This window comes from Lissotriton helveticus, chromosome 1_1 (assembly GCF_964261635.1).
Source record: "Lissotriton helveticus chromosome 1_1, aLisHel1.1, whole genome shotgun sequence".
In the NCBI taxonomy this organism is placed as follows: domain Eukaryota; kingdom Metazoa; phylum Chordata; class Amphibia; order Caudata; family Salamandridae; genus Lissotriton; species Lissotriton helveticus.
The window spans coordinates 338,820,136-338,838,801 of record NC_136057.1 but is presented as its reverse complement, the minus strand read 5'-3'; the positions used below and the strand labels follow the sequence as shown (position 1 = coordinate 338,838,801).

General features: G+C 46.2%; 1 protein-coding gene across 1 annotated transcript in view; it reads left to right on the top strand.

Annotated features, from left to right (window-relative positions):
- Positions 1 to 4,318: 4,318 nt before the first annotated feature.
- The window catches only part of LOC144806652 (V-type proton ATPase 116 kDa subunit a 4-like), a 247,625-nt gene continuing 233,277 nt past the window's right edge, over positions 4,319 to 18,666 (top strand). The window contains exons 1-4 of the mRNA XM_078672994.1: positions 4,319 to 4,457; positions 12,575 to 12,769; positions 16,165 to 16,243; positions 16,633 to 16,730. Of these exons, the coding sequence (XP_078529120.1) occupies positions 12,653 to 12,769; positions 16,165 to 16,243; positions 16,633 to 16,730 (294 nt within the window). The 5' untranslated portion in view covers positions 4,319 to 4,457; positions 12,575 to 12,652. The remainder of the gene's footprint in view (positions 4,458 to 12,574; positions 12,770 to 16,164; positions 16,244 to 16,632; positions 16,731 to 18,666) is intronic.

Below are 18,666 nucleotides of genomic sequence, written 5' to 3'. Positions count from 1 at the left end.
GGGTCGCCGACAGACGCAGACGGGCTTGCCTTAGGCGTGCCTTCCGTGCACCAGCTGCGGGCAGTCACGCATCGGACGCGCAGCGGCCGTCATTATGTAGGGGAAGGGGGAGGGACGAATCAGCTGGGAGGCAGGAAGGGGCGGGGACAGGGGCAGGCAGGGAAGCGGGAAAGCGCGGGCTCGGCGAAGCCAAAAACAATTACGAGAGACCAACAAAACAAAACAATTACATGAAAGTACAAGCCCAAATCGGCAGTGCAATAATCCCCCAAAAGCAATTATCCAATACATATACCCAACAATGCAATCAGACGCGGGGGCTGGGACCCCCTTCGATAGTTCCCATCTAAAAGTGTTTGTACTATTTTTGGTGGCCTAAAATTCACAACACAGTGACATTTTTGGCCTCCAGCCTACCCATCCCACCCTACAGGTCATGAGTATATCAGCAGAATTCTTGTATGAAAACTTTCGATGCTTAGCCAATCAAAAAATACATTTGTTTTTGAGTACCAAGTGAGATTCCGTGGACCCCTTATTCAGCCCTGATACGCCAGTTAGGATAATTACATATGGTGATGCGGGCGGGGGGAGATTGATAAAAGGCAAAGCTAAGCCTGCTTCCTCACTTTCTAGACATTGAGTGGAATTTACTCCAGCTTTAAGACTAGCTCCCTGAGGGAGATGATCATAAACCCGAGACCTCGCCAAATGGGACCTACGTTGTGAATAATGTTAACTGTGGTAAATTATAATATTTAAAGGTCATCATTAATATTTTTAATGTATATTTGCAAAAAATGTGATCTCACTGTATAGTGCATTAGTATAAGAAGGAAACAGATATGTCCCGAGGAAGGCTGCTAAGACTTTGTTGTTTCAGCTAAACCACATCATCAACAAGAAGTTGGGTTTCGTGGACTGCACTTAAAAGCACCTCATTGTGGGAATTAATACGTGCAGCTGTTACCTGAAAATTGCGAGTAATAATCAAGCAGTATATGTATGACAAGGTTTATTCTTCAATAAGTATCAATAAATAAAGGCGCTTGTGTATAAAGGTTGAAAAGTAGACTAAGGGGACAAAAAATGATGCAATCCTTTATATAGATATGCATAATTTTGTGTTTGAGATATCTAAATGCTGAGAGAAGATAAACGTTAATGAAAAATACAGAGTGTAAGAAGAGGCATCTGGAAATGTTTGTAAGATGCAATAGATCTAAGGGAAATGTGTTTATAAACTGTCCCTCTAGACTGAACAGAAACCGTAAACAACCTACCCAATGACGCCTTCTTTAATTCAGAACTTTGTCAAGTTTTTAGAAAATATATAACTTACTTGACTTACCTTGGTTCATTGTTTTCCTCGCTAATTACAAGCGTATGGAAATAGCAAACGTGAAATATTAAGCATCTTTTATCAAAAAGAAAGAAAAATTCGAATTAAGTACTTTTTTCCCCACACAGCCTGTTTCAGAAAGTTCAGATTGTAGTTTCATTTACTCTAGATATCATTTTTGATACCACTTTATTGATCTTTTTTATAATGAGAACGCACACTTTCAGGCACAGCACTCAACACTCGGATGGAGTGCAGAGGGGAATCCTTAAGAATTTAAATTGCAAGTCTCGGGTTTACTGTACTTCTTTGTACTGCCCTCGGCCTATAGGTGCCAGGCTGAATGCTGTGACATGTCTGCCCTTTGTCCTGGCTTTCCATTGGCCCTGGAAACAAATGTGAAAAGCTAAGTGTGTTTAAGCAGAGCACCTGCGAGTCTCCCATAACTGTAAGAGCACAGAAACGCAGAAATATTCCAGACACACTCGTTGCTCAAACGTGAAATGGGATTTCCACCAAGTAAGAAAGATTGTTTCAGGGAGTACAGAGCTGACCCAGGAGGCAAACATACAGGGCCTGGTGCAGAGAATGACTGCAGACTCCCAAAGCAAGCACAGCTGACGTTCAAATGCAAAGGACCACTCTGCAGTGCACACAGGTGCACTGTGACGGGCAATCACCACTGCGACTTGCATTGCACACAAAACAAGCCCTCGTGAGTCGAGAGGTGGAGGGTCAGAAAAGGGGCATCCCTCCAGCCTTGGGTCTCCCACGGTTGCTTACACATGCTGTGCGGCTGCTCCAGCCATCGCAAAGAATACGTTTACCGTGGTGGGCAGCCAGTGACAGCTTCCACCGAGCATCCGAGGGCGCTCTTGGCGGTCCCAGAACCTCTGCACGCTCTCCCAATGCCCTTTGCATACGGTGCAGCTTTCTGCATCATTGCGACTCTGGTCCCAGAAGGGAAAGAGTCCACCGCCTCAGCACTTTGCACACTAGATTACTACGGCGGAAGTCTGTTTGTCCAGTGCAGGCTCCCATCCATTCCAGTTTATGCTACTCTGTTCAATAAGCTGCGAAGCCTGTTGATGTCCCTATCGTATTGCTGAGACGGGTACCTTGTGCCTGAAGGCAGATGCTGTTCCCATGGCAACAAGACACACTGGACTGTCAATATCCTCTCCCTGAATCAGGCCTCCAGTATCCCGTTAATAGAGCATCTGTGCATCGGGACATCTGTTACTGACCCAAGGTCAGGGGTACAACAGAGAGCCGGCTGGGGCTGGGTTCACATCGGCAAGAGGTCCCCGGTGAGCCAGACTTGTGTATCTTATGAACCGATGTGGAAGAGACACCTTCTGGATTCCCGGAGTCAACAGGGGAGCAGGGAGTGGTTTGTGGCTGTGTCCAGCTGTGCCTTTAAACTGGAAAACGGTGTCCATGTGGTTGAAACGGCCCTGGAAGCAGGCACTAGCCTTAACCAACCGGACTCTACCCTGAGAACCAGGCAAAAACAAAATAACTAGTGCGCTCTAAATCTGCGAAAGATGTAGGGCTCCCTCGCAACTAAATACAGCATGGTGTGGGGCGGTGTGGAATTATCACTTGTTACCCTGCAACGCAACCTCGTCTGCAGGCCCTCAACACTCTGCCTCAGCACGTGCCTCAGCACTTCTACGAATGAAGCTGCACGGCCCTCATAGCGCCTCGGTGGCTCACTTTCTTGTCCACTGGTTTTGTTGCCTGGCTTCGGGAAAGGGGCAACTCCTGCCTCCACTGAGCAGTGCACCGTACTCTATTCTAGCAGGGGGGTTATCTCCACAGCACTAGGCTTATCCCGGAGAAAACAGCACGTTTCAGAGTTATGCTTTGTATGTATTGTATTGTATTGTATTGTAATTGCATTTATATAGGGTTACTACCCCCGACGAGGCGTCGAAGCGCTTTTTCGGCGAGCAGCACGCTACTCCGGAAACCAAAAGGGATTATATAACTCCATGATGACCATAACGGGTGCTTCAATACGTTTTAGACTTTTTATTTTTTGTATTCTGTGAGCTTACCTCTTTATACCTTATATTCCATTGAAAAAGTTGTTTTACTATTTAACATATCAACTTCTGTTTCCCAACACTTGATTTTGCCGTTGTGTATGATCGTAAATAAAATGTCTTCCTATTAGTCTGCGCAGTGATTCTCATTTCACCAGTCTCAGATGGATGAAAGGCTGAGATGCCTCTGCTTCGATTCGAACTTTTGCCCTGCGGAGTCTGAGTTGTGTGTCGCTGTCATGGAAGAGGATAGTGAAGTTGTCTGTGCCCGTGACATTGGTCAGCGGGATCACATAAGCCATATAACGTGTGCTTTGTATACACAAATGTATAATTGATGCAGAGAGAGAAAAAACATTGCTTGGTTCCAGGAGTGTGATATTGGCCCCAGCGGTGCACGAGGACACAGTGACCTCGATGAATGAAGCCTCGTGCCCTCAGCTCTGCCAAGGCCGCTGTGCATCAGTGAGGTGACCCCTGGGTGTTGGCTGCCCCCCTCGCTCTGCAGGAGACGCGCCATCTTGTGCTGCTCACTGCACGGCTTCAGGTTCCCTTTGAACTCCCACAGCGCCGTCCCACTGAGATCCGGCGCTCCAGGCGGTGGTGACCATAACACCTTTCATGAATTTCAAGGGCTAGCTGGTGGTTTTCCACTCAGCAATGAGCCCGTTGTGACTGCAAACACCCCGGTCCCGCGCACCTTGCTGTGCATGCGAGCATGGCGGATTTGTTATTAATGACAACACACGGCTGCTGACACAACACAGGCCGGCCCCGGCCAGGCCCGTGTCCCAGGCCCCGGAGGGGGCCGGAACCAGGCGAGTCTCGCCCGGCCTGTCCGGCTCGTCCTCTGGGAGGGCACGGGATGGGGAGAGCGAACAGAAACCAGGCTGTTCTCCCATCTCTGGCGAGGACCGGCCAGTCCCTCCCAAAACAAGACACCCTGGCAGCGAGGCTTCAGAGGGCTCTGGTGTCACCGGAGAGGCAGCAGTCCCTGCGTCCTCTGCTCAGCGGCAGTGCGAGGGGCAGACTGAGGGCGAGGGAGAGGACGCCGGCTGACCACGGTAAGCACAGTCCCTTATGTTAGCTATGGCCATCTTATGCTATGTTATACCAGTTTATTCTGAACCATTGCCACCTTGACTGATTCAAGGCGCTGAATATCTTTCTCAATGTTAATTGACTCAGAGCCAATACACCTTGGCTGGACGGATGGATGGATGGATGAACACTCCTCGGGAGACACAGGGCTCCTCTCAGCAGGGCTGCTCTACTTTTAAGTGAGAGTCAGGACACCTCTCAGCGGGGCTGCTGTACTTTGAATGGGAGAGTCAGGGCACCTCTCAGCAGGGCTGCTGTACTTTGAATGGGAGAGTCAGGGCACCTCTCAGCAGGGCTGTTGTACTTTGAATGGGAGAGTCAGGGCACCTCTCAGCAGGGCTGTTGTACTTTAAATGGGAGAGTCAGGGCACCTCTCAGCGGGGCTGCTGTACTTTAAATGGGAGAGTCAGGGCACCTCTCAGCAGGGCTGCTGTACTTTGAATGGGAGAGTCAAGCACCTCTCAGCAGGGCTGTTGTACTTTAAATGGGAGAGTCAGGGCACCTCTCAGCAGGGCTGTTGTACTTTAAATGGGAGAGTCAGGGCACCTCTCAGCGGGGCTGCTCTACTTTGAATGGGAGAGTCAGGGCACCTCTCAGCAGGGCTGTTGTACTTTGAATGGGAGAGTCAGGGCACCTCTCAGCGGGGCTGCTGTACAGAGTCAGGGCAACTCTCAGCAGGGCTGCTGTACTTTGAATGGGAGAGTCAGGGCACCTCTCAGCAGGGCTGCTGTAGAGAGTCCAGGCACCTCTCAGCAGGGCTGCTGTACTTTGAATGGGAGAGTCAGGGCACCTCTTAGCAGGGCTGTTGTACTTTAAATGGGAGAGTCAGGGCACCTCCCAGCAGGGCTGTTGTACTTTAAATGGGAGAGTCAGGGCACCTCTCAGCGGGGCTGCTGTACTTTGAATGGGAGAGTCAGGGCACCTCTCAGCAGGGCTGCTGTACTTTGAATGGGAGAGTCAGGGCGCCTCTCAGCGGGGTTGCTGCAGAGAGTCAGGGCACCACTGAGGATGGCTGCTGTACTTTGAATGGGAGAGTCCAGGCACCTCTCAGCGGGGCTGCTGTACTTTGAATGGGAGAGTCAGGGCACCTCTCAGCGGGGCTGCTCTACTTTGAATGGGAGAGTCCAGGCACCTCTCAGCAGGGCTGTTGTACTTTAAATGGGAGACTCAGGGCACCTCTCAGCGGGGCTGCTGTACTTTGAATGGGAGAGTCAGGGCACCTCTCAGCAGGGCTGCTGTACTTTGAATGGGAGAGTCAGGGCACCTCTCAGCAGGGCTGTTGTACTTTAAATGGGAGAGTCAGGACACCTCTCAGCGGGGCTGCTGTACTTTAAATGGGAGAGTCAGGGCACCTCTCAGCAGGGCTGCTGTACTTTGAATGGGAGAGTCAGGGCACCTCTCAGCAGGGCTGTTGTGCTTTAAATGGGAGAGTCAGGGCACCTCTCAGCAGGGCTGCTGTACTTTGAATGGGAGAGTCAGGGCACCTCTCAGCAGGGCTGCTCTACTTTGAATGGGAGAGTCCAGGCACCTCTCAGCAGGGCTGTTGTACTTTGAATGGGAGAGTCAAGGCACCTCTCAGCGGGGCTGCTGTACTTTGAATGGGAGAGTCCAGGCACCTCTCAGCAGGGCTGTTGTACTTTAAATGGGAGAGTCAGGGCACCTCTCAGCAGGGCTGCTGTACTTTGAATGGGAGAGTCAGGGCACCTCTCAGCAGGGCTGTTGTGCTTTAAATGGGAGAGTCAGGGCACCTCTCAGCAGGGCTGCTGTACTTTGAATGGGAGAGTCAGGGCACCTCTCAGCAGGGCTGCTCTACTTTGAATGGGAGAGTCCAGGCACCTCTCAGCAGGGCTGTTGTACTTTGAATGGGGGAGTCAAGGCACCTCTCAGCGGGGCTGCTGTACTTTGAATGGGAGAGTCCAGGCACCTCTCAGCAGGGCTGTTGTACTTTAAATGGGAGAGTCAGGGCACCTCTCAGCAGGGTTGCTGTAGAGAGTCAGGGCACCTCTCAGCAGGGCTGATGTAGAGAGTCAGGGCACCTCAGCAGGGCTGATGTAGAGAGTCAGGGCACCTCTCAGCAGGGCTGCTGTAGAGAGTCAGGACACCTTTCAGTAGGGCTGCTGTAGATAGTCAGGGCACCTCTCAGCGGGGCTGCTGTACTTTGACTGGGAGAGTCAGGGCACTTTTCAGCAGGGCTGCTGTACTTTGAATGGGAGAGTCAGGGCACCTCTCAGCAGGGCTGCTGTACTTTGAATGGGAGAGAGAGTGCACCTCGCAGTAGGGCTGATGTACTTTGAATGGGAGAATTAGGCTCCCAGCAGAGCTGCTATAGACAGTCTGGGCACCTCGCACCAGTGGTGCAACCCTCTGAAATGAAGAATCGAGGGAGAGCTCATCGGGGTGCAGAACTATCAACAGAAGCGTACCAGGGAGGGATGGAATACTTCATTTTATTTTAATTTTATTTTGGGGTATTGTAAAGTGCTGATAACTTAACAGTCTACGCATGTCTGAGCGCAGGTGCTGTGCTGTCAGTAGGAGGGTGCAGCTCTGCTCAGGAGGGCAGCCCATGACGTCAATGGGAGGATGTGTTTAAACTAAGATTGGGTGGTTAACACCGCTCCGCTCGTGGAGTTTTCTGCACTCCGCGTTATGCGGGGAGCAGAGTTTTTTTCCTCACTCGCGTTCATCAATGTCAAGTTGACGAGCGCAAGCGAGGAAAATCCACTTCCTGGTGGGATTTTTCCTCATTTGCGATAGTCAGCATCAAGTTGGGGAGCGCGAGCGTGGAGAATCAACCTCCCGACGAGATTTCTCAACGCGGGCGTCAGATTTCTCATTGCAATTGCGAGTGGCCGCGTATGCTCGCGACCACTCGTGTTGAAAAAACGCCCACCCGCATTGAGAAAGCTGCCGCTTGAGTAAAAATCTACTTGAGGGGCAGAAAGGTAGCAGCGCCCGCTTGCGCTGTGCATGATGCCATTTGCGATTATTACACAGTGCGTACAAGCACCTGGCACTGAAAATCACAGCAAACTGCATTTATCTAAAGAAACTACGCAGCTCGCTGAGCTCCGTGTAATGCGGCAGAATTTTTTTGCACTTAGCAGAGTTCCGCTATGCGGAACTCCACAAACTCCACTTAGGTTTAGTTTAAACCCATGCCAGCTTGGATAAGAACACTCATTTATATAACATTACTTCTGAAGCCAGCCTAGAGCACCAGTACTTACCAGCACAGTATTTTTGATAGTTCTCGTTTCTTTCAATTGAGCCAACAAATATATAACCAGTGGTTTGTAGCACGGAAGCCCACAACTGGAAACATGACGTATTACTGACGTTAGATCCACCTGCCGGTCATATGTCGTAGACCAAACAGTCGGCCTGTGCTGGTTTTTAAGACTAATTCATTTAGATTCTGTGACTTCTAGTGTGGGATTTCCCCTTATAGTCAGGAGCTTTGAAGTGCCGGCCGGATTTGGGGCCCCTGCAGGTGAGGAGATGTGGCTTAACATCAGAGCCCCCCACTTTGGAACTAGTTGACCATGTTGGAGGCTCGTGCTCGGTGTAACATCCTGTGATTCTGGGCAGTTACTTAGGGCCAGAAGTACCACCCGCCAATTAGCAAGTCGTAAATTGCGACTCGCTAAGTGGGATGCACAACAGTATCTGAGACACTGTTTGCGATTCCCAATTGGGTCGCAAATTGCATGCCTCATGCATATTAAAGAGGTAACACAATTTGCGACCCCATTGGGAATAGCTGGCACTCCCAGTGATGGTGGCCTGCTGGGGTCACCAGACCTCCATATCTGGGACTGCTTTTAAATAAAACAGTTTTTTTTAAAATGCAGCCCGTTTTCCTTAAAGGATATCGGGATGCATTTAAAAGATAAAAAAAATTATCTTCATTTTTTACGGGCCCTGGGACCACTGCCTACCCTTAAAAAATATTTGCACATGCATTCACAAATGGGAAGGGGTCCCTTGGGGACCCCTTCCTGATGTGAGTGCTTTACCACCCTTCTGAGAAGAGAGGTAAACTTCGAGTGTTTTGCGACCCCAATTGCGGTCGCAAAACATCCTTACATAGCTTAAGGAATCGCTATTAGGAAGGGACGCCCTTGGAACGTCCCTTCCTAATAGCAAGTCGCTAATCCTATTTTGCGAGTCGCAAATTGATTTGCAACTGGCAAAATAAGATTAGCACATTGACCACAGGTTTTTTGCGGATGCAAACGGGTCTAAAACCCATTTGCGCATGCAAAAAAACATTTGTACATCTGGCCCTTAATCTTCCCGTGCAAAAAAACCCAAAAAACGTAGCGTAACGTAATTGGGACCTCGTGCAAAGCGCCCTAAAGTCTTTAGGCCACGTCGGCGCTATGAAAAAAACAAATTTCTCTCGTGCACGTGCTCAGGACTGGCTAGCGGTGTCACACGTGCCAAGTTAGCAACTCTTTATAACATTGCGTGATCTCGTAACCCTACCCAGGGCCGGCTTTAGGCATGTGCAAGCTGTGCACCTGCACAGGGCCACCAAACCCCAGGGGCCACCACGCCAATATATATCCTTAATATATTAATCCTCTGAGTATGGATACATATTTGCGTGGTGGCCCCTGGCAGGGATTTGGCGACCTCCGGCTCTGTTCCACTTCTAAACACCCTGACCCCCTCCCCTCTTTACTGGCCTGTGCGCTCCGCCCCGCCCGGACCCCCTCTTCCGGGCCCCCTACCTACTCTCCCTGCCCAGGGCCCCCATGAGCCTAGAGCCGCCCCTGCCCTACCCCCAACTCTGTGTAACTTGCACGAATCAGCTTTGAGACCTCGTAGGTTTTATCTCTGAAGTCATTTGTAAGAAACACGTTTCCCAGGCGTCCTGATGTGGAAACACGGGGTCAGGCATAGCATAGGGTGAATGTAATTATGCCTGGTGGCTGAAGTTGTTCACTGAAGCATACAATGGCTGATGTACGCACCTAAGCTATAGAGCGGTCGACAAGGAGGTGTTAACCCTTGCAGCGCCCGAGAGGCCAGGGAGAGCTGAAAATGGAGCGCAGCAACAGGAGAAACCGAGGCAGGAGCCAGCGTTAGCTCATGCCGCCATGTCACCAGGACTTCCCGTTTGCAGTCTTGTATTCAACATACCAGTGCAGTCTGGGAGTTGGGCTCTAAGTTTAGTACACTGTAAACATTGGACTAACACACCTGAAAACGGTGATTTGTAAAATAAAAATGTAGGACTGGAACTAAGGTATGCAGGCGCTAACAGTTATGAGCAATTCTCAAGTGAACTACAGATGTCATGGTGCCACCGTCTACCAGTTCTGGCCAGAGACGTTTTAAGGCCTGGGCAAAGCGGGCAATTGCCCAGGGCCCCATCTTCTATGTGTCCACCTGGGAAAGCGAACGTTCTCTTTATTTGACTCGTATTTATTCAATTTCTCTCGCTCTCTGCCTACGCTCACCTCTGTCTCTCTACCCCCTGTCATTTTAAGGATTTTTTTGTGTCCTGGGCAAGACATTTCAACAGTTTTTTGTGATCCTGTTAGAGTTTAGCATATACTTTAGTATTGTTTGGCATTATGAAGGCTTGAATTAGCAGCTAATAAAATTAAAATGTATTTCCTACAGGTGTCCCCAAAATAAGTCTTAAACAGGGCCAGGGTTGAACTGGGACAGAAATAGGCCCAGGCACCAAAATATAATTTGAATCAGATAGCTACAAAGTAGCCTTCGTTTGCTAATTGGGGCAGTTTTGAACTTTTATGGAACATTGCATGGAATTGAGCTTCCTACAGGCAATGTTTATTTTTAATTTTAGGGAAAGTAAAAGTAAAAATCAGTCCAACAAGCCATACAACAGGCCCACAAACACCTAATAAAAGTTCCACACACTGACCTATCAGACCAGCCCTTAAGACACTGCTTGATTGCCCCATATGCCAGTCCGACCCTTCCCGAAGCCCCCAAAATCCTTAATTTGACACTGGTCCTGGCTTTAAATCTGAAAGCCCTCTGCATTTTGAGACGTTTTTGAGGATGTTTCTTGGCACAGAAGAAGCAAAATCAAAGCACTGTGTATAGATTATGAATCATGTAGGAAACCATTGTCCAGTACCTTAGGATAGCACCACACCACGTCCTCCTGCTGTCTCCTGAAGAAGGAGAGGCTTAAAGGTTGAGGGTCGAAACAATTTGAAGACCTTCCTGGACCAAACCATTCAAAGGCTATGCTCAGCCTCACAGCTCAGTGGAATCTGTGCCATATTCGACGACTCCCTTTGCAAAGGCAGATACTTACATCATCACCTACACAAATACATCCAGGAGCATCGAAACCCATGAGTAGTCACATGCGGCAGGCCGAAAAAGTGCAAAAGACTTTGAGGAGTAATGCACACTTTCACTTACCCACCTGCTAACAACTCAGGATCTCACAATGCACAATGCTCCAGTGTTTAAGGCGCTTCCACAAACACATTGTTTAAACTACAGGTGGTCGAAATTTTAATTTAGTCAGTGAAATTGCCCACACCCCAAAATATTCCACGTAATGAAAGTTGAAAACATGCAAACCTTTTTTGATTAAGTCTGCCACATTTCTGCTGAATAAACATATGCATTTCCTTTTTATATATTTTTATTTTATTTGACGAGCATTTTCACATTTCAAAGTTAAATGCCTTCCATAAAGGCAGAAACGGTACATGGCAGGAACTGTAGTCATGGTATTTAACATCAACCGAGAAGATGACTGACGCATTTGTACATAGGTGCTGATTTATGATAGATAATTTGCTAAACTGGACCGCAATGAGGTACATGGTATGTACATAAGATGGACTTGTTACAATTTGGATGTGATGTGTGTCTTTGTGTGCTCTTCTCCACTAGTTCCGTGAGATGGCTCTTTCGACTGGTTTTAAGCTAGTGAGAGCCATTCTAAGGTCTGTTGTGATCATCTCAGGTTTCTGAAGGACGCGTACCAGATCATATCATTGAAGGAGCGTAAGGTATTATCATAGTCATCTGCTAGTAGAGGGCCCTGCTTTTAGCCGGCACTATTCAGGCACTATTCTAGATATGTCAGCTTGGTACTTGTGTCTCGTGTACAGACAAGTCAAATTGGTGAGCACTCTTCCTTATTTCAAGCGGCATCTTTGTGGAATGCTCTTCCAGCCCAACTAGGTCTACGCACAGACTGACTTGTTTATCACAGGCTTCTGAAACCATGGCTTCTAATGAGCAAGGCTTAAAGCAGTTCACACTAGTGCATTAATACCACTTGGTAACAAAGAGCACTTTACAAAACCCAGCACATAGCATAGATTCTGTTGAGGGGATCATCTCTTTGCCTCTCCATTCATGTGTCTTCTCTTTGCACTACAGGTGGGTGGAACTCACAGAGTTTCACTCCGCAGAATTCCACGGAGTTACATAAAAACTCTGCGAGATTCTGTGGAGTTCCTCCAATGGGCAGAAAATATGCACCTCACACTGCAATTTAGCACTAGTAGTGCAAGCAGAGCTGAAAAAAACACTGTGAACAGCACCATGCGCGCTGCAAAAGCGAGCGGCCAGTCAAGTTGATTTTGCTGCCACTTGAGTAAAAAAATCTGTTTGAGCGGCAGCAAACCTACTCGAGAACCATCCCTTTGACCACAACTACCCGCAACTGTCAGTATTAGAAAATTTAGCTGGGGGATGCCAAATCCCACTTACATTTCTGGAGTCTTGCGGGAAAAAAATTCTGCCATGCAGCGATTGCCGAATTTGGCCAGTTCTCCGAGTTATAAGAGTAACGCGGAGTCAGCAAATTCCATAAATTCCATTGGTAGAATGAAACATTCTGCCCAGCCCTACTTTGCACTCCAGTGTACTTCACAGTTGACATTTGTCTATATTTCTGCCTGTAGCTTCTTTGTTCGCCTGTCTGCCTTTAACTTTTATGTTGTGTCTCAATTCTAAGAGTTTCCCTATGTTTCTTTTCTATCATTGCCATCTCCAGTTAACCAAAAAGGTTCATACATTACAAGATACTCTATTAACATTCTTTCTGATTCATTCACTGCAGAGAACGTCCAGATAGGATCCCGAATCTCACTGTGTCCCGGCTGACTGTTGCCGCTGGTGCGGCTCCCGGCTACTAAAAATGGCGTCGATGTTTCGCAGCGAGGAGATGTGCCTCACACAGCTCTTTCTGCAGGTGGAGGCAGGATACTCCTGCATCGCAGAGCTCGGGGAGCTGGGCCTGGTGCAGTTTAGAGATGTGAGTATCAAAGAGTCTTCTCTGTTGAAGAGGGGAAGGAACTTCTCTATAAATTCTTGATGTATAACAGCCAAAAAAGGAAAAAGAATGGGTTCTTACTTCAGCTTCTGTCATGGTTAAACTAATAATGCGCATCGCCATAAGAGTAAAAGTCGAGGTCAGAGTATTTCAGGTTCTCTAATTAAAAAGGGACCGATTCACAGAATGAACTTAAGACTCAATCCTAAACTTACTACTATTTTGGTATTCACAGAATGTGCTTACTACTTTTGGCATTCACAGAATGCACTTACTACTTTTGGTATTCACAGAATGAACTTACTACTTTTGGCATTCACAGAAGTTAGGATTTTGTCTTAAGTTTGTCTTAAGACAAACTTAAGACAGACTTAAGTTAGGATTTTGTCTTAAGTCTGTTTTAAGACAAAATCCTAACTTCTGTGAATACCAAAAGTAGTAAGTTCATTCTGCGAATGCCAAAAGTAGTAAGTGCATTCTGTGAATACCAAAGTAGTAGTAAGTTTAGGATTGAGTCTTAAGTTCATTCTGTGAATCGGGCCCATGGACTTTAGAGTTGGCCTTAGAGTCATTAAGTGTGGGGCATAGTCACCCAAAGACAGCTCCAAAATCTCTGAAGGATCAACACATTTCTTTTGTCTAGTAATTAGTAGATATAGGTTTTAGATCTTTGTTAGGGATCTGCAATTCTAGGGTGAGCGACCTTAAGCTATGCCAGAAGGTTACGTTAAATTTGTTTATCAATGATGCTGAGTTGTTACAGTTGTCAATTTTTAGAGACGCGTTCATGTCTACCAGTCGACGAGTACCGCGTGCTAACACCTTTTGCTAGAGTAGTTCTTTGCAATCAATCATAACAAAGAAATACGAATTTGAGAACACTCACTACCACTGCTGTGCTCTCCCTCCACCACCACTGATCCATCAGTCCCATCTTCTCTGTCTCATGGTCTGCATTCTACTGATCTCCTGTTTCAGATCATTCTCCGTACTCATAAACATGGGCACCGTGGAATGCTCTACCATAGGACCTAAATGGAGATGCCAAAAAACGATAAGCAATGAAATCATTGTTTACGCAGTTTATTTTAAATGTAGGTAAGCTCCTCAATCTGCACAGCTTATTCTTCGGTGATCTTTTAGATAATTGGCTTTAGTTCCATTTATGAGTATTATGAGTGAAGTACCTCACAACCTGGCTAAAAAGCCGCCCCAATGCCCTTTGACCTCTAGTGCAAGCCTGCTCTAATTTTGGACCTATGCGGCTGTTTTCCAACTTTGTTATTTAGCTTTCTGTGTAAATTGTGCCCTGCCTGTGTTGTATTAATGTTTCTCTGCTAAATTTGTAATATCTGCTGATGCTCTCTTTGTTGGGGAGGGGAAAAGCTATCTTTGCCCCAAAAATAAGTTGATCACGATGATGAGATCTTCAATAGATCTCGCTGAAGAGTAGTTTCCAGCACTGGTGGCTCAACTCAACTCCCAAAACACATTTAAAACCCCCGCACGTGACATCAGTCATCTTCAAGGTTCTGCAAGGATGCAAGTTCTATACGCCTCACAAGATTGCTACGAAACAGGACATCAAATGCTTTACCGCAGATTCAATGCACAAATATGGATTTTTGTCATATTAATTAACCACCCTTTTCCTATAAGCGACTCAAACTTGATCACATAAAACGTAACATTATTAATGAAGATGTCACTTGGGCCATTAAAGATTTGGCATAAAATATGGCATCATACATGCTGCCACCACACGTGTATGTTACGTTAACTGGTTCTTGTGTGATGCACATCTGCCATTAATGTGTCATTGTATCAATTTGAATTGATTTGCCAGCTATTTCACTAGTCGTCCCCCGGTCACCCCAAAAAATTTGAACGATCCTTTGTCTTTGAGATCCTCCTTCCGATGGGGTAGGTAGGGTTACTTGCCGGTCTCTGCTCAATCTACTGTTTGCCTTTCTCATGGATCCGGTTTTCGGTTGAGATGAGTTTGTGCAGATAGAATATATGCTGTGCAGTGTAGCACAACTCAATATAATGGGACATGCTACAGGTATGCTTACAGTATATACCTGTATACTTGGCACCTTGGTAATGGATCCTTAGTGGTGTGACTGAGTTGCCATTTTGGACCCAGAAAGAGGGGGGTTTCTGATTATTTTTGTGCATTTAGTACTGAAGTGTCATTAATAATGGAGGGTGACTTTTAGACAATTTTAATTTGGTTTAAGAAATTCATTAAAATTACAATCCAGATGTGCTTTAAAAACAGTTCCTGAAGCATACATTTAATTGCATTAAAAATCGTACAAAATGTGGTTCTGAAACAAAAGACCAGCTCCTCCCAAACCCCAATCTGGCTGACAAGCTCACTGTCTCTGGTGGCTCTCGGCAGACCCATAGGCAATACACCATCCGACTGGACACAAAGAAGTGTATAAAAGGAAAAAAAGGTAACATGCCTTTTACATCTATTCATCCAGGATATGAAACAGCATCCCTGCATCAATCAAAACCACACCAACCCTTCTACAGTTCAGGAAAGAGTTCAAGCCACACCTCATGGTGCAGTGACAGTCCACAGACCAGCTATCTCTCAAATTACTTGTTGGCTATATCAATGCCTTTGACCTTGTAAAGTGATTTTCTGCCTTTGGCTGGGTTCGTGCTATACAAATAACATGCATGCATGCAAACATACATATGAATTACACTCCAGAAAAGTTGAAACATCACTGGCTATGACAGGTAAATTAAAGCACGTCAACAAATGTAGATTGTGCTGAATTCATTTAGAATGTAAAAGAGGCATGCAACAATTTATTTCCTACAGCAATCTCCTCAATATGGCTCAAGAGTCTGCATTAGCAGGCTCTACTGATGATTAGAGGCGCGCTCCAGGGTTAAACGTCTAAGCCGAAGGCCTTTACCAAGAGAGTGGGCCTTTAATGGATGGCTCTAAGGCTATTACAACTTTCCGCCCCTGGTCTCACGAGCCAGAGGGGCTTGAAATCCCCTCGGGCTCCGTGAGGCCTTTGTACACAGCAGCAGCTGTGAACAAACATTGGGATGTTGATGCTCCGGGCTTCTAGCAGCCATCAGAAGCCCGGAGCACTCCATTGTCTTCAAGGGAGCTCTCAACATTCCAATGTTCTAATAATAATTAAATTACATGAATAATTTATGATATTATGAGTTATGATTTTGTCTCATTGAGCTCGTCTCTCATTGAGCTCGTCTGCTGATATTCATAATGTATTCTAGATGATTGAGGTGAAGGTGTCTCTTGATCTCCAGTGGCGAAAGGTCACAAGTAGATCCAAGCTCTCCTGCTCTGCCCTAACAAGTTCTTTTCCCTCCTCCAGCTGAACGCGAATGTCAACAACTTTCAGCGGAGGTTTGTCAATGAGGTGCGCAGATGTGAAGCCATGGAGAGAATCCTACGTGAGTTCACAAATTTCCACCATTCTTCCCGCTCTCCAATCTCGACCTCCTGAAACAGGAGTCCTCTGTAAGAGCATGGCCTTCATCTTCACCCAAAACAGTTCTTGCTGCCTCTCTCAATCTGTGTCTTTCACTCATATTTCTTTCTTTTACAGTATTTAATGTAGTATTTCCGTCATTCTTAACTTCTTTTCTTCACTGATTTCGCTCTCCACCTCTCTACATTACCCCAGGTCCTTTCTATCTTGCACAACTGTCTCTTTCCTTATAACTACCTCTTACCCAAATTCCCTCTCTTCACTCTATATTATTTGTGGTCTGAATAAGGTATCTTTCTCTTTTTCAAAGAGTACTGTACCGTTGAGTCAGAAACACATTTTTTTATTCAGGTTTTCTTGAGACTGAGCTGGAGAATGACAAGATCTCGGTTTATCAACCTGCCACTTACCAGCAGACACCTCTTCCCCGTGACATGATCGACTTGGAGGTAGGTCTTACAGGTGCCCCACACAAGAGATGAACGGCTACTATTCTCAAACACTTTCCTTTTTCTCAAAGCAGGGGACACAATATGCTATAGCTAAATGGTTGAGGTTCTTCATCTTTAGGTTTCTCATTGCGACTCTGTATGTACTTACCATATGAGTACTTGTTAGTTCCCCAATGTATAAGGTATTTTTCCAGGTCTAATCCATTGTGTTGTCATATGTTATGTGAGTGTTGATGCATTTGGTGTAGACTGTTCGGATGGAAGAAAAAGACCGATGGGCTGCACTTCGGGAGGCAGCAGATAAGTACCGGATCGAGTAGGTACCTGTAGTGAATTTGGAGAAGTGGTGAATCTGTTTGGTCTGGAGGATAGACCAAATTTGAATTCTGCATTGGCATAAAGATAATAGGCCTTTAATTTATTGTCGCTCTGTGCCAGTAAAAGTTTTATCAATGAGAACTTTCACGGTTTTGCAAGACTGGGCTGGAAGTGTGAGAAGGTGTTTAGGAGTGGGGTGATGTGGGTTATCTGTGTTTAAGAGAGCTAAACTGTGCTGTTTTGGAATTTCAGCAGTCAAATTACCAATTTCTTCAATAAACTCTTGAGTAAAACAAAATGAAGGTGGCTATGCCTGGTGTGTGCACAGCAATAAATTGTATTGGGCAGTGCTATCTATAACAAATTTAATAAACAAAACACATTTTAGTTCTTTGTAGTCGTGCTCACGTGTTGACAGCACCCAGCCACCTTGGGTGCACTTTGCCATACTGCTAAGCAGTCCAGACTATTCATATACAAACAATGGCACCGAAGGGCACACACTGCAGTTTCTTTCTGGTCCTTGAAAGAAAGTCCAATTTAGTCATAGATGATAATAAATTCTTCCTTTTTAATTTATTGACGAGTTTTGTACATGTTATATTCCAACAAGAAGCAGCCGACACGTGTTTCGTCCACCTGGACTTTTTCAAGGCCAAATGTGTATCTGATCACTACAATGCCATACATAAGTCGTCAGCCTGAAAAGTTCAGTTAACAATACATGATTGTTTGGTGAACAGTAATGTCCAGACAGAGCCCCTAATTTGTAATCAAACAAGCATAAGTATCCAAAGGGGCGGCCATCCCTCCGTGATTCAATATAGAATGACGCTGTCTCAATGGGACCGTGGCTTAAGCCACAGGACCATGATAACCCTGCTTAGAAACATCAGCAGTCCCTGTATGCCGAGAACGAGAACCAGTAATGGGACTAGGATGTGCGTGTAAATCATAGTGCAGTTTGTGCTTGATGGTTGTGATTTGCCATTGAGATTTTACTCCAGAATCATTATTTATTAAATTGGACTTACTTATCATGGACCAGAAAGAAACTGCAGTGTGTGCTTCGGTGCCATTGTTTGTAGACTCTTGATGTTGTAATTGTTGAGTTATGCTCTGACTTTGTTGCGTCCTAACATTCCAACGATGAATTAACACAGGAATGGGAAAAAAACATCTTCTTAACTGCTTGTAGCAGCATTCTTTTTGCTTCTTGTTGATGTGGGTATCCATTGTCAATGTTACCATATGAGTTTAGGTTTATAGGAAATTTGTGCCCCGTGATTGATTGTACATGATGGGCCGAAGGAAGACTGTTGCTTGGAAGCAATCAATAGTAGTTTTGAATTGGTGCCTTTCAGGCAACGTCCATTATTGTTGCACTGTTCAACTGTTAAAAGGCTTGGTGACCTTGGCGTTGCCTACTATGATGCCATGCAGTAGTTATATTTAGATATTCAGTAGCAGGCCTGGTGAGACATAGAGCTTTGAGGTTTGTTGTAGGTTAGGGGGGTTTCACCGAGTGCTAATTTGTCAGTAGCTGCTGGCTTTATTTCAGACTGGAAACGTTATTACGTGGTGGTTGCAGTCATTCAGGCCTAAATCTTAATTC